The sequence below is a fragment of the Micropterus dolomieu genome, linkage group LG12, assembly GCF_021292245.1.
Source record: "Micropterus dolomieu isolate WLL.071019.BEF.003 ecotype Adirondacks linkage group LG12, ASM2129224v1, whole genome shotgun sequence".
Classification (NCBI taxonomy): domain Eukaryota; kingdom Metazoa; phylum Chordata; class Actinopteri; order Centrarchiformes; family Centrarchidae; genus Micropterus; species Micropterus dolomieu.
In genome coordinates this window covers 18,165,341-18,180,340 of record NC_060161.1, presented here as the reverse complement: position 1 = coordinate 18,180,340, position 15,000 = coordinate 18,165,341, and the positions used below count along the sequence as shown (strand labels likewise).

Here is a 15,000-nt window from a genome sequence, read left to right as displayed (position 1 = left end):
AAGAAGTGCATAACACAACTGCTCTTGAGAAAACTATGCTGTTTTTGTTTGGTAAGTAACAATGCAAACATTTTAAAATGATGATTGTGTTAATGTGTGGGTAAAGATACACATTAAGGCTCAGCTCAATGCTAATGTAGTAAAAAGACATATGCATATGTTATTTTTAGTAATCAATTTCAACTGACACACATCCTAGTCAAACCCACAACTGCTAAGTCAGCCAATAGTGGTCAACCAGGCACTAAACATCTTAGCAAATTTGCTTGCTAGCTGTAGCAAGCAAGTAGTCTGTAGCCTGTCACATGCCTCCTGCTTTGCAGTTCCCATGAGAGTGTCTTGATAATGTCGAAATTGACCAGGTTTCAATATATTCCCCGCAAAGTAATGTCCATGCTAGTGTTTTATTAAAAAAAAAGAGAGAAATACATTCAACATGTTTGTTAAGCGTCAAGAATACAGTTTTGGTGAGACACTGAATGTAAACATATCAGGGGACCTTTGACAATAACCATCATTATTCTGCATGCTCAGTGGAACAGACTGGACTACTGTAACAGCAACTAGATTAATGAAACAGAAAGGTTCAACACTATCTTCTGAGTTTACAGGTGGTTTGATGTATTACTTTCATTAAACCGGAGACATTACACAGGATCACATCCTTGTTTTGCTTGACCACAAAGCACCTTCTCTGGACTTGAGTAAAGTCCCTTTTCTCAAGGGCACAATTAGAGTAATCACTGAGAGTAACTGAATGGAAATCCTACTTTACTTGCCTGGAATTAGAGATTCCTATTTGATCTGAGACTTCACAAGTTTGCCAACCTTCAGGGTGCTGCAGCCTTTTTAATGTGCTCCATCATTAAAAGTCACAGAGACATAGATTCAGCAATCTACTAAACCTGGGTCACTTTCCACTGCAACTGATTGGATATTTCTGCCCAAACTGAGACCACCCATGATAACGCTGCTATGGCCCCCAAATCAATTTGCGGCAGAATACGTGCCCTCCTTCACGTTCTGCTATTCACCACGTGTCACGTCTTGTCCCTTCCCTCATCCTTCAATGGCTGCGTATAATTGTTCCACCGGTGGCAGACTTTAATTATTCACATGATGCCAAGGCTCAGGCGGTGGCAGCTCTCACCTCATCCATCACCATGAACTATGGCTCTGCCAATCTACAAATGCACTGTCTACCAGTTGTGTTATGTGTGCGCCATATATGATAAACATCTCGGAAGCAAACTGCTGATGGTCTTCATTATTTTCAGATGGGTTTGAGATTAACAGAGAGGAATGGAGGGCAGTTCTCCGCTTGGCATTACACTGCTTTATAGACCACTTTGTATTTCAGAGGAAAGGGTTGGGAAATTATATTTTATGTGGCTTCTGTAGGAAATACAAAAAGGCAGTCTCTGTCGCTTCCCATCTTTTTGTTAATCTGCTGTCTCTTTCTCTTTCTTTCACTCTTCATCTCCATTCTCACTCTCCCTCCTCCCTTCCTCTGAATCTCTCCATCCCTCTGCTGTAATTCGTGCATCCTAAAATGCTGCAGACATTAACCACAATAGGCTGACATTCATCCAGCAATACTATCTCCTGAAGTTAGCATTTTTCACTGTCAAAACAATGTCAATTCAGCAGTGGGGAAATGCACGCAGCTTGATTAACCGTTCTGCTTCATTAAAAGTTGATGATAAGCAATAGCTATTGGAGTGTCATCTGCAGAGATTGTTAAAGCCCCTCAAATAAACACAGTTGTCAAGTTGTAAGCAGGGTTTCTGTGGCTGTAGATGCACTCAAAAAGGTGGGGTAAATCCACAGCTTCTACATTGTTTTCTAAAGCTGGGGAAGTATTATTTCCTTGTCATGAGGTGAAATATCAACAATAAGTTCCTTTCTATGGTATCCATGTCAACTTAAACATATCTGGCAAATGTAACTGTTGTATTATTGTTAATTTTAGAAACAATAACAGGCAGAAATGGTAGAAGTGTTGGGTTAGTGTTTCGATCCCTGGGTCCTCCTGTCCACATGTTGCTCAAGTGTCCTTGAGAGAGTCACTCAACCCCAAATTGCTCCCCATGAATTTGTATGGGGAAAAACCTAAATCACCTTTAAAATGCTTTGTGATGTCATGTGTAATGTAAACAGGTTGAATATAGGTCGATTGCATGGCAACAATAGTCTATGTAAACCTATGTACACTAAGGCTTCTCACTGGTGAAAATTGCAAATCATTGTTTACTTTCACAAAAAATGCTGGATGGTTGTTTTGCTTTCGGATGCACTAATCGATGAGGAGACCAGCCTGAGCTGTGTTAGGTGAGGGATTCCCCACAAGGTAAATGTAAACATTACCGCAGTCGAGCGGCGGTAGGGACCTGACGGTTTTTAACGGTAGAAATGCGGCAGTGGATGCTGTAACATTATATGGACCGGAAGTACCCAACACTTGCAGTTTGTGTTCTTTCTTTTTCATGAGTTGAGAGGTGATCCAAATAAAATTTAACTGCTTTACGGGGGAGTCGCGGTGTAAGCCGCTATGCTGGTCTATTGTTTTGCATGTCACATGACTGAAAACTGTGAATTGAAGACAATTGTTTTCACAGGCTGGGTAGTACTCTTTAGGACTAGTAAATGGATCTTGGTGTGAATTCTGACCCCTGAAAGGATCTATTGGTTAGGAAGCTAGTCTATGTACTCTTCAGTCGTACATGGGTTCAATTATGTTGTAAAACCGACTGTCTCGAAGAGGGTACCCTCATGTTATCTTTTGAGTATTTCATGCAAAAAGGAAAGCCAGCATATTGTGCTCACAAGCTAGCTCCACGTGTACTCACACTCGGTCGGTGCCATAACTGCGGTAGTCCACTGCAGCAGAAACGGCCACAATTAGCGCCGGAACTCCGTAGCCCACCAGGTAGAAGTAGCGCCGGCGCGAGTGCTCGCTCTCAAACACCTCCACCAACATGATGTAGAGCTGCACGCCCTCCAGGAACATCCACGTGAACGCTGCCAGGAAGAAGAAGTGGAGCAGGGCAGCGAAGACAGCACAAGCAATCTGGGAAGGGTTTACATAGTGGTGGACACAAACAAAAATGAGAGAGATAAACAGGGAGGAAAACAAGAAGGGAGGTGTGAGTACTCACAGTAGAAAACACATTTCAATAAAATCACATTTGGGGTTTTAGCTGATTTCCTGAGGGATTAAATGTCTCGATACAGGGCATGTAATGACAAGTGTGTCATCCAAGTGACTATAAGGGAGAAGCATTTTCTGACCTATGCATGTTTGCATCTTCATGCAATTAGTATTGCTAAGCTTTGTTTGGCTGGAGTGATTGGATGTTTGCCTGTAGTGACTGGCAGAAGAATGCTGCAGCTACTGAGCCCATGTGGTCTTGTTTGCTGAAGCTGGCAGCATGGAGGAAAGAGAGATACGAAGAAGTGAAGTCAACAGTCCCAAGAGCCATTTGGGGCTCACTGCATTTTATACCAAGACCAGGTGTAAGCACATAATGTAGTTACACACTTTTCTGAGCTGATAAGCAGTACATACAGGCGAGACCAGTATAAAGCACACTGTCATTTGCATGCGTGCATGTGCCCACCCAATTTCTAACAATAATAAGATACATGGATTGATGTAATTATTAGCACAGTTGAACATAACTAGCTTATTTTGTCACTGAAATGGTTTCAATTAAATAACTAAAAGGTTGAGCGGACATTAATTGCAGTTCAGGAGAGTGATCTTAGAGCCGGGCAGTGAATCACACGCATAAAATGTTATGGAAGGGAAAGGTGTGGGCCAAAGCATTATCTTTAAATTCACAGGGAAGTAGCTTTTGTGGATAAACTATGGTGTTTTGAGATTTGGTTCTTATAGTTATGGAAATATTGCAAGAGCAAAACATAAAAACATTTTGATAGCACTGGGGCTGAAAAGTAGGGGTATATATTTTCTTTCTCTGTGAATTTCTATTAATCATAATTCACCTGCACTTATAACACAGTTGTGAAATGTAGATATGTGTGGGATAATTTGATATAAACAATGACAATAAATAAATAACTACAATTCTTATGAAGACAAATTGCAATAAGATATATTCTAGCCTCTGAACCCAAGTTATAGACTGAGATCATTTCATAACGTGCTCAGATAATCTTTCCCTAGAAGAGCAAAGCAACTAACTGTGTACTCTGCCTCATTAGTAAGCGAAAATGGCATGATTGCGAGAAGCTGTAGGTGGAATAAAGTCCTCCGCCATCCTGTATACATGTAATGACTCCACATTTGTCTGCAGTATGAGTGTTGAACACACACTTGAAGATGACTGTGCGGTGACAGCATGCCTCCACTTGCTGCCACAGCTGAGCTCTTACAGGAAAGCAATGCCACCCAAACTACAGTTATTACACTAGAAGACGATTTAGTGTATTGAACAGCTTAATCCAGATTAATAATAAGTGTTTACAAATTGGAAAACAGCATCAGCAGGTAGGGGAGGGGGACACTTAACAGTCAAAATGCTGCTACCTGAGTGTTTACATGAATTAAAAACATTAAAAAGGTATCACATCAATGTTTTCAAATTTTTGTACTTTTAACATCACTACAGTATCCACCAGCTGCAGTCTTACCGGCTGGTCCCCTCGATTGATCCCCACCAGGAACAGGGACTCTGCAATGAACAGGCAGATGCAGAGGTTCTTATGGATGGTGTTGCGATCACTCTGGAGGCCGCGGAAGAAGCAGAAGGTGAAGAGGCTGATGAGCAGGCAGACCAGCGACAGGAGGATGCCAACCCAAGTAATGACATCAAGAAGCATGTCGTGAACAGGGTCTGTGTTCTGTAAGTGATGGAAGAAAGAATTTTCTTATTATTGTACCCAGAACCACATTTTGGTATTTGAAAAGACAGCATGGAAAATATAATGTATGGATCCTTGGGTTTGTGAAAGGCGCTATATAAATCAAAGTATGTAGGTCATGTACAGGAATTCATTTCTAAAGAAAAAATGAAACAAAATAATAAACAATAAATGGCAAAATAAATAAATAAATTCTATCCTAACAGCAACACTAAAGGTTTTATTTTCAGTATTTATTTTTTTGTTTTTTAGGGGATGGGGGTAAAGTGCATTCACTCAACCCTCCAATAAACCACTACACAGCAAGCCACAGGTGGCAGATATGAATCATGAATTAGTCAGTGTGAATCAATCTAAAATGCCCCCCTATTGTTTCATTTTGGTCAGGCAACAAAGTGGAACAAAGTGAGCAGTCAAAGAGGCCACAGGTGTCTAAGGCCAACACAACAGGAACACAATCAAACCGCAACATGGTCAATAACTTTCGCTGTTGCTTTTAGATAATTTTCTCTTTTCAAATAGTAATTTGCGACCACAGACAGTTTTGGGCACTAAAAAGCCTTTTGCCGACAATAAATTTGGAGCTTTATGGGAGAGATAAGAATCAACAGTGATTCCACCACAGCCATGAAAGAGAATTTACATCAGTCCATAAAAGCCAAGTGCAGATAGGGATACTTGGACAGAAGCGCGAAAAGGCAACACACTCTAAAACAGCAGAAGGTGCAGAATGACTGACTTCTGTGGCCCTAAACACATTAAAACAAACACATTAGAACAAACATCCTGTCAAGAGCCTGCCATGGGTAAAAATTGGTGCCCGTTAGAATTGGAGCTTAGTTCAAAAGGTGGCATCTTGTCAATAAGTTCTGTGCCCATTTATGAAGGTCCTGTGCCTTTGCTGCTTCATCAGTGGTTCCCAACAAGGGGTTCTTTTACCCCATGGGGTTCATGGAAAGATTGAGGAGTAGCTCAGTTAATGTGACAAAATAGAGAGATACAATTTGATTAGAAAAATATACATCCACATATATCTAGTCTGCTGTAATACTTTAGCACCACATGACCAAGCGTGCGTGAAAACTAGCTAGCATGTGAGCAGAGCAGTTGAAACAGTTAGCTGAAAGTAATGCATAAATTGTTGATAAGTAGTGGATAAATGGTTGAAAAGTAATGGATAAATGGTTGAAATAGGTGAAAATAATGAGTAAATGACTCAAACGTCCAGATTCTACTGCTCCTAGTGCTAGAAGTACAAATGCAAACAATGACAGTTGTATTAAAACAACTGTAACACCCACTTCTATATAGTAAAAAGATAAATAATATCAAGTTTAAAATTTATTCAAATGAACACAATTGGAACATGGCAGGTGGTGACAATGAAGGGGTACTTGAGTTCATCTAACACGGCTGTGGGGGTAGATGTGATGAGAAAGGTCGGAAACCACTGCACTGTAAATGAGTCTCCTGTATGTAAAACATGGGGATAGGCGTCATAGGGTGACATCTTGATTTATTAACTAAACATAATTACTGCATCAAAACATTTTAGCCAGCTTCTGAGGCTTCCTAATTTCCCGAAGGGATAGTCCTCGTTTTCAGCCTGCTGGGCATTGATATATATATATATATATATATATATATATGTATACACACAAATATATGAATTCAGAGTGCACAACAGACTGTCATCCCTGCTGGGACTCGAGGACTACCTGGGTGGAACTTTTTAGTTTTGACAATGATGACTGAATGCTAATGAAGATCAAAAGGCATTATTTTAACACAGCAGAACATTACAGATATTTTAGTGCAGACAGTTAATTTGACAGCCAGTTAAAGATCAGCGCAGGTGAAATCTAAGCTAAACTCCTCTTAACTGTGTATACATCAAGCACTGACACTGTACATGAACTACCAGACTTAAGAGTACAGTTTGGCTGTTTAATATCAAAGGCTGTGTATGCAGCAAATAATGTATTGCTCCGAGTTATAACAAAGGACAAACTACTATATTTGCTTACTTTGAGAAATAATGCAGCAAAAGCATACTATGTCTAAAATGTCTCTCAAACAAGCATCTCTTTAAATCATATTTTGACCACAGTCAGCAGTATTTTCAGCGGGGGCAGGGGGAGAGGGACCATCAACGTCCACGGTTGGGTTTTCTTTCTATTTTTTGTCTTCCTCCCTCCATCAAGTTACAGTGAGGAAACTTGGGGGATGAAGTATCACACAAAAGGCTTGTTTAGTGGCAGCTCAGCTAACGCTAGCAGAGAGGGGAACAGATGCTGATCATTAAGGGGCTCTGGTACAATAACAGCCGCAGTGTTCCTTGAGTCTGGGGAGAGCGCTCTTTTGATTTTCCTGCCTGATGAGCCGTTGTGTATACGTTGGACAGGTGGGGGTGGGGGATAGCAAGATGTTATATAGAGCAGACGTCTGTGTGTGTGTGTGTGTCAGTTTGTGTGAAAGTAAGGCTGATTTCAGCGCCCTTACTTTAGAGGGGTGCCTACACAGTAGGTGGCAACAGATGTCGATGTTTGTGCTTGCATGCTCTGAAGGTGTGTGAGGAAAGAGACACATAAGTCTGTTTGCAGTCCACTGCATTTCAGAGGTTTTGATGCGGTGGGTGGTACTAGCTGTGTCACATTGTGAGGGGACCCTAAGGTCTCCTGGGCTAGTGAGCTGTGCAGTGGCTGCAGGCTCTATCCATCACAATCTCACCTTCAACTGGAGGGGGGCCGGGTCAGAGACAAAAGAGAAGGCAAGGGAAAGAGAGAGAAAATAAGACAAAGCTATAGAAACAGAGAGAGATGGGGAAGGAGTGTATCTACACCTGGGTGATGGATTTACTGTGGAATGATTTCTTTGTTCTTGGAGGTGGATGATGGCTGAGACGTCACCAGCCACAATGGCTCTGCTGAAAAGTTTCCTTTTACAGGGGGCTGTGCCCAGACAGGATGGCAAATGATGTGATCTGCAAAGCCTCTGCACCTAACCTCACACCGACAAGACTCCATGATGGGAATCAGTGTAGTGGTCTCTAAAGTGGGCAGACGTAATTTGCTCTGAAATTCACTCACTGTGTCGCAAGGGCGGCCGAGTCATGCAGCATCCATGTAATTTAGCGGGGCGAGGCACATTTGTGCACATTCGATTTGTCTCCCAATCTCTCTCTCCTACATTTTTCCCTTTCTTAAACACACATATTCTTCATTCCAGACAGATGCCTGAGGAGATTGGCTTTGCCCCCCGATCTGTTCACACGTAGCACAAAATAAGGTTTCTGGGTACTCGAGCAGTCTGACAAGGAGGAGCAGAGGTGGCAACGAGCCTTTTGTATAGCACACTGGTCTTTCTAGGACAAGCCATCTGAACCTGACAACACATCATATGCACTTAATTACCATAATATCACGTGTCTAAAGCCAAAAACTAAACCAGTCTTCTCTGAAATGCGTAAGAGGGTGAAGTGGTGGAGAGAACAGAGCGTCAATCCTTTATACCTCAAAGAACCACTGAGCATGGGGCCATGAAGCCAATCCAATTAAAATGCATAAATCTCCCTATATGCCTCCAGAGTCGTGCTTTGACTCATGAAATACGGTCAGGCAGGGCAGACAGTTGCACTAAGGGGTAGTGGCCCACTGCTGGGAGTCATGTGACAAGTTCACCTATGGTATGACTAAGGATTTATGATCTGCACAGGGATGAGGAACAGTTGCGGAGAGGGCGTATGAATCAGGGGTACTGGAAAACTTGTCACATTTAAAAGGGCTGGGAGACAGATACCAGCTTGTGTTGTGGGAGCTGACATTCAGCACATGCACCTAATGTCACCCTGTGTTCTAAGCTCCAATAACAATGATATAATATCCAAATACGACATTCGGTTGCTATGGCAGTTAACATGGTCTCCATCTTCTCCGTCAGTAAACACATAAATAGATTTATTCTGAACCGTCTTGCTGTGTGTACTGTACCATGCTTATGTGTAGCATCATAAAATACACAACTAACCTTGACTGTCCTTTCTCATCAGAGTAAATGTCTGATGGTGCCAGTGTGGAGATGTTCTATAAGGACAGTGATGAATGTTACCCAAATACCACCCTTTCCATCATCCAGTGGGGTGTGCCATTGATTTATACTTACTGGTCTGTCTGGAATAGTGCCACTTATGAGTAGCTCAAGGCCTCCCTGGGGCCTATCTTAGCACACACATCTACTACGTAAATAATGGCCTGTAGGTGGAACCAGAGCAGGTCTATATTTCTTGAGCCGGGGCTTGTGCTTTAGCCCATATTTAAAAGCTTTTTTAATGCCCACCAGCTATCTTCACAAATGGTGGACTTCAATTCAAAAGCAAAGGGTTCAATAAAGAGCCTCAGGAGCTTGAATGGGCACGGGCCATTAGGGAATCTTGAAAAATTTGTTTTAAGCAGACCCTGATGAAATAGTGGCTATCCATGGTGTGTTTTTTGGAATGTTATTGAGCGCCTACATCTGCCAAAGCAAGACCAAGTGACCCAGAAAGGTTTACGCAACAAGGAGGCTAATCTGTTCAGCAGGACACTACCACTACTATCAAATGTTATGGAGGTCACTTTATTTGATTTATTTCAGATCAAACGCTTTATTTGACTTTGAAGTGTTTGTGGTGGTGACACAAGAGGTGTACACGTTTGACACCACCATTAGGAGAGCAAAATCCTGCCTTTTAATATCGTGTCGAGTGGAATAAATTTATTTCCAATACCTTTTAAGCTTCTTTGCAGTAAAAGCGTCAAAGCTCTGTGGCAGGACATCTCGAGGTTAGAATCATCAGCGCTCTTAGCAAAGTCACAAGTACACCCACTCTCACATCTCTTGCTCAAAAAAATCCTGTTTGCAATCATTCAGAAAAGATACAAAAGAGACATATAATCTCTCACACGCAGCTGCCGTCTGTGAGTACAGTTTTAATTTGTTTATGTGGCCAACGGCGCTTCTCAGCTCAGATTGCAGGATCAGTCAAAGGCTCAGCGCTAGATAGCTCCGAATTAGCAAACAAAGGGCTCGAGTGGCGACACAGGCAGCAGTGACAGCACTCGATGCCCTTGTGTTTGTCTAAGTGGCGGGTTACCTGAGCCACTGTATCTGACAGATATTGCATGAATCGGTGTACTCCTAAAAAGTAGGAGGCTTGGTTTAGATATTTGACATTAATGAGTTCTTTTGTGTCTGCAACTTGAAAAAGACTCCACATTTGGTAATTTGGTTAAGGGCATCGCATTAGAGGCTGCCAGGGCTCTAAACATCTTGGGGTACTCGCTCGCAAATTTTCGACAATGTTCAAACAGCTACAATATGTGAATTAGAAATTATTCTGAGGAACTAACTGTATTCAAACATAATTAATCCCGATGAGACACCATTTGGAGTGTCTGCGCTGCTGAGTGTATCTAATAATCTCAAACACAATTACATTCTAGTTCAAGGGTTTCTTACGCATAGGTATGTGTGGGCAAAGTTTTTACTTTCCCCACACTCAAAATCATGTCAGGTTGAGCATGATAACAAGGCACTTATTGTGAAAAGTAAGTGCGCATGTATTGGTTTTATAACAGATGTTTGTCCTCAAAAGGGTGCAAGTTTTGTCAGTAAGACCTTGTAAATCCTAAAGTTTATGGTAGGTAACGGAACTAAAGACTGTAGGACATGTCGGGGTTGTTTCTATATATATTGATTGTTATTTCCTGATGTCAGTGCACCACATCCCATTTGCAGAAAATCAATGCAGCGTCTTCAAATGATGTCGAGTGCACATGCGGGAACATTCAGTCATTTCTAATTTCCTGTGAAGTATGTGGCATTTTGAATGCAATCACAACTCGGTGCTAAAAATTTAACACCACAAGCCCGGTACAGCTGAAAGCTTATTAAGCCGAACATAAAGATCTCTGTATATAACACTATCATCATTCCCAACTAGCGTGCATACGATCCGTAGGCCAAAAAAACAACAAGTTGAAAGGTGATGGCGATACTGTAGCGAGCCCCTGTCCTCCAAAGGAAAATGGTAATTACAGCTTGCCTACCTTTTTTCTTTCCCAAGATGAGACTGAGAAATATACAAGGTGAGAATAACCTAATGGGTAATGCTTAATAACAATGCAGAGATCAACAGTGCTATGTTCAGTTACCATGGATACAAAAACAGTCTCTTCAATTTATGAACTTCCTTTCTCCCCCCCCCCCCCCTCCCCCTCGCTCATTCACTGTGTTCTTAGATACAACAAAGTGACAGTTTGTCAAACAAAAAGCCTCCCCATTCAGTGGCAACTTCCAACAAGCTGCCTTTTATAACATCCAAGTGGAAAAGATAAAGAATAAGGGAAGGTGAAAAAACCCCCCGCTATCACTCAGAACAGGGGTGTAACCACTGTCCACTTTCCTCCGGTGAATGCACTACCACAAGCAAGCCAGGCTTTCCAAAATGTTAGGGACTGGCTTGACTGAAAGCGCTCCTTTTACTGCTTCCTTTTCTTTTTTCTTTTGCTGCTTTGCTTTCACTGTGTGAAGGCTCCCATTCTTCCCAGCTCCCTCTGTATTCCAGACTCAGCTTCAGCCCTGCAGAGAGCTTAGTGGGTCCAAAAGTCACGCTGCTGAGTGACAAACAGTGGCTTTCTTTAGCTAGAAGGACACCACACCTTCCCAGACAGGAGTGTTGTGTGTGTCTGTAGGATAAAAACAAAAAACTACTGAATTTTGAGTATGATTGTGTGCATTGCTGTTTTTGCAGTTTGGTATGTGCATTGTGTCTGTCTATGAAAGAAGAGAGAGTGATAGAGAGGGACTAGGGAATAGAGGGGGGTGAAGGAAGGTCTAGTGTTTTCATGGACAAGGGCCAACTGGGACGGTGCTCAGAGTGTTTTTTTCGTCCCACTGATTCAGAAGAGAGGCTCTGGAGAGACAGATGCTATACTAGATTCAAAAAACTACTCTGCTCCGTCAGCAGTGAGCTCCTCAAACTTCCTGTGGCAGAAATAATTAAGCCCCCTGTCAGCGTCAGAGCTGTGACGCAACTTCTTCCCTGACCAGCAATTCTGCTACCTTCTCCAACTTGCTCGATTTTTCTTTCAGCTTTGTAAGTGCTGCCCACAATAATCAATTTTACACAAATCTCAAAGCTAAATTACAATTTCTATACAGTTTTTTTGCACAACTTTTTTTAGCACCTCCCAATTAACTGCTCTCCAGCACATCACACCACACCACACTTACTGTACTCATCATGTTTGTTTCTGTGGCTACAAACAAAATGGCGCACTGAGAGAACCCTGTGATATGGGCATACATACTTGTTTTCTTTATTACTCCTTTCTATCTTTACATAGATAAATAAAAGAAGCAGATGGAAATGACCCAGAGCAAAAAAAAGATTAGATTTGGGGTTCAATAGCATGGATCCAAATCTGAAACATTCAATCACTTAATAAACATAATTAGGGTCAGCTCTAAACAATTTTAAATAAAGGTAAAAATAAAAAAACTATAAAGGAAAGCTAATTTACTGTCCTCATCTGGAAAGGTATTAAACCTGCTGGTCTCTAGGGCTAATGGTAAGGTTCCTGAATGTAACCGTGCACATCAGGATCTTTGTCTTTTAAGTAAATTATACTTTCACAGTTCACATGTTAGCTATTCTTCATGAGACAATAAGTTTGTCATCCCCCCCCCTATACATGAGGAAAAATGTTGCTCCTTATCTCTTTAATATCACAAAGCTACCCATTCTGAAATATGAATGACAAATCGTTAAGGATTTCAAGTCCTTAGCCCAGGGATGTGAAATATAAAGAACAAATTGTTGGTGCTGTTAAACAGCTGCGAACACAAAACACGCCACACACTTCTTCACACACTGGAGGTTTAAGATGGCTGCAATCAATACACATTTTCCACTGACAGGGTCATTGTTGAAAACTATATGAATAGGGTGTGTATAATGGCACTTTAAATATTAGTCTACAAAGTGCTGTTAAGGTCAAAAAACTGTTATCAGTCTATTTTACCCTCTGAACTATAAATCAAGGGGAGATACATAACAGCAGTGAAAGGGATGCCTTCTACAATTCTTGACACTGTCTGGACCTTACTTTTCTTGTCAACAAATCATCTTGTAATGGACTGCCCGTGTGAACCATGATGGATCAATGCGTCTCTGTGCCTCTCAACTGCATTTGGTGAATTGCACATATGTGAGGATTAATAAATAGATCCATTGAAAAGCAAGAACGGGCAAAGAGCTGGCCTACCTTGACGTCCACGTGGGCCATGAGGACTGCAAAATTGGTCAGATGTGTACAGGAGCATGTGGTGTGCGTCCTGTTGGTGCCTAGCAAGCGGCAGTCCTGTGTCGACCAGTAACCAGTCATGCTTCTCTTGGAGTAACTCCAGAATGAACAGTTGGGGTTGAAGTTCTCCTCAGATTGCTGTTAGATGGCAAAAACAAATAAATGAGTAGAGTAGTGGAATTACTAACACAGAGAATGTCCCTTCCATTGCTAGGTAAAACACAGGGGCCTGTTAATCACACATTAGCGTCGTCAATTTCTACTTTCCTTTGTTTGCAGAATAAACATCCTCAATTCATCCGACACATTTTCCCCCACTGCAATCCATATCCATTCTTAAATGAATTGCAGGTGGTTTTACTGCCATACAGCATCAAGCAGCCCCATGCTTGTTTTCCACTGTGTTTTTTGACCTTTCTCTTTAACTTTCACTGCGTGACAATGGACTGCCCCACTGTTTAATGGGTACCACTGCTGTCTGCGCCAGGCTGCGGCTCTTAACGACAAGCACGCCTCCCTTCTATCTCGCTTGGTAAAAGCAATCCATGACACAAAACATAACTGCTGATAAACAGATACATCAACTGCCTTTCCCTCTTGAGCCCAATTTCTTTTGTAGCTCCGTAAACAAAAGGAGAGCACACTCACAGTCCTTTCCTTTGTGACTCACAGCTGCCAGGGTTAAACATATCTGCTTTCTTATTATAAACACCATGAGGAGCTATAGTTTTCCATAGTTACACACTTGCTATGTTGTAATTAGTCTAATAAGATTTATCCTTTGCGAACGTAAATTTGCAGCTGATTGAGTTTACCCTTCACACATCCAAACCCTGTGTAAAATATTCCACTGCTAGGAGAAAGGATGACCCCCTGTCCCATTAATGACTTTAATTGGTCCCATTAAATGGCGAGGCAAGGAAGCACAACAATAACTAGAGGACATAGCATCATCCCAGAAGACCAGTGATCCAAAACCCCATGGTTGAGAGGGGGACTTAACTGTGGGAGGCCAGAAAAATAGGAACCCCTGCTCGATAGCAGGAGTTGAGATAAGTGAGATTTTCTCTTTGTAGTACCATTTACGGGGGGGGGACAATGCTAGCTCTACACAGAGATGTGTACAGTGCAACAAATAAAAATAATAATAAATTGTTCTTGCCTGCAGCCACAACAGCGCTTAAGAAGCAGAGTTAATCAGAGTGCTCTCTTAAAAACACCTCGGACTGGTTTACCAGTTTACCAGAGAATAGGGAGCTCTTGATTTGATGCACCAGAGTAAGCGCTCTATATGCAAAACATCAATATTGCATCCAATCAAGTTTAATTAATTGCGGGAGCCATACTTGTATTCATGATTATTATATGATTCATTGTACAGCCCTTGGTGTACAGTAGTGCTGTCTGTTTATTGCATTTTACTGAAATGACAATTCCAGCAGCTCTCTTGGCGCACTCCAGTGTTATAAGTGGAAGAAGTGCAGAAAAAAAATAAATAAATAACACACTTTCCCAAATGGGCACAGTTTTATTAAAATGACTTGATCTGACCAAGAAAAGGGTATGAAAGTGCTGGTGCCCCAACATTAGACCAACAGTAAAATTACTGAATCTACGGTCCAAATTAGAAATTACACTTAAGGCAGGTGAGTCACAGCAATAACTGCACTGACATTGCCCCCTGACATTTTCCCACCATTTAATTTTGACATCCATGAGCTATCATCCTTTTACTCTCTTTATCCCTCTGCGCTCTGTGATACCCCCC

The 15,000-nt window shown here is 41.7% G+C and overlaps 1 protein-coding gene across 5 annotated transcripts in view; it reads right to left on the bottom strand.

Moving 5' to 3' along the window:
• LOC123980592 (adhesion G protein-coupled receptor L3-like) overlaps positions 1–15,000 on the bottom strand; it is a 226,187-nt gene that overhangs the window by 33,209 nt on the left and 177,978 nt on the right. For all 5 annotated transcript variants that reach the window (XM_046065053.1, XM_046065054.1, XM_046065055.1 and 2 more), the window contains 3 exons: positions 13,194–13,370; positions 4,657–4,866; positions 2,850–3,070 (listed from right to left, as the gene is read on the bottom strand). In XM_046065053.1, coding sequence (XP_045921009.1) covers positions 2,850–3,070; positions 4,657–4,866; positions 13,194–13,370 — 608 coding nt within the window. The remainder of the gene's footprint in view (positions 1–2,849; positions 3,071–4,656; positions 4,867–13,193; positions 13,371–15,000) is intronic.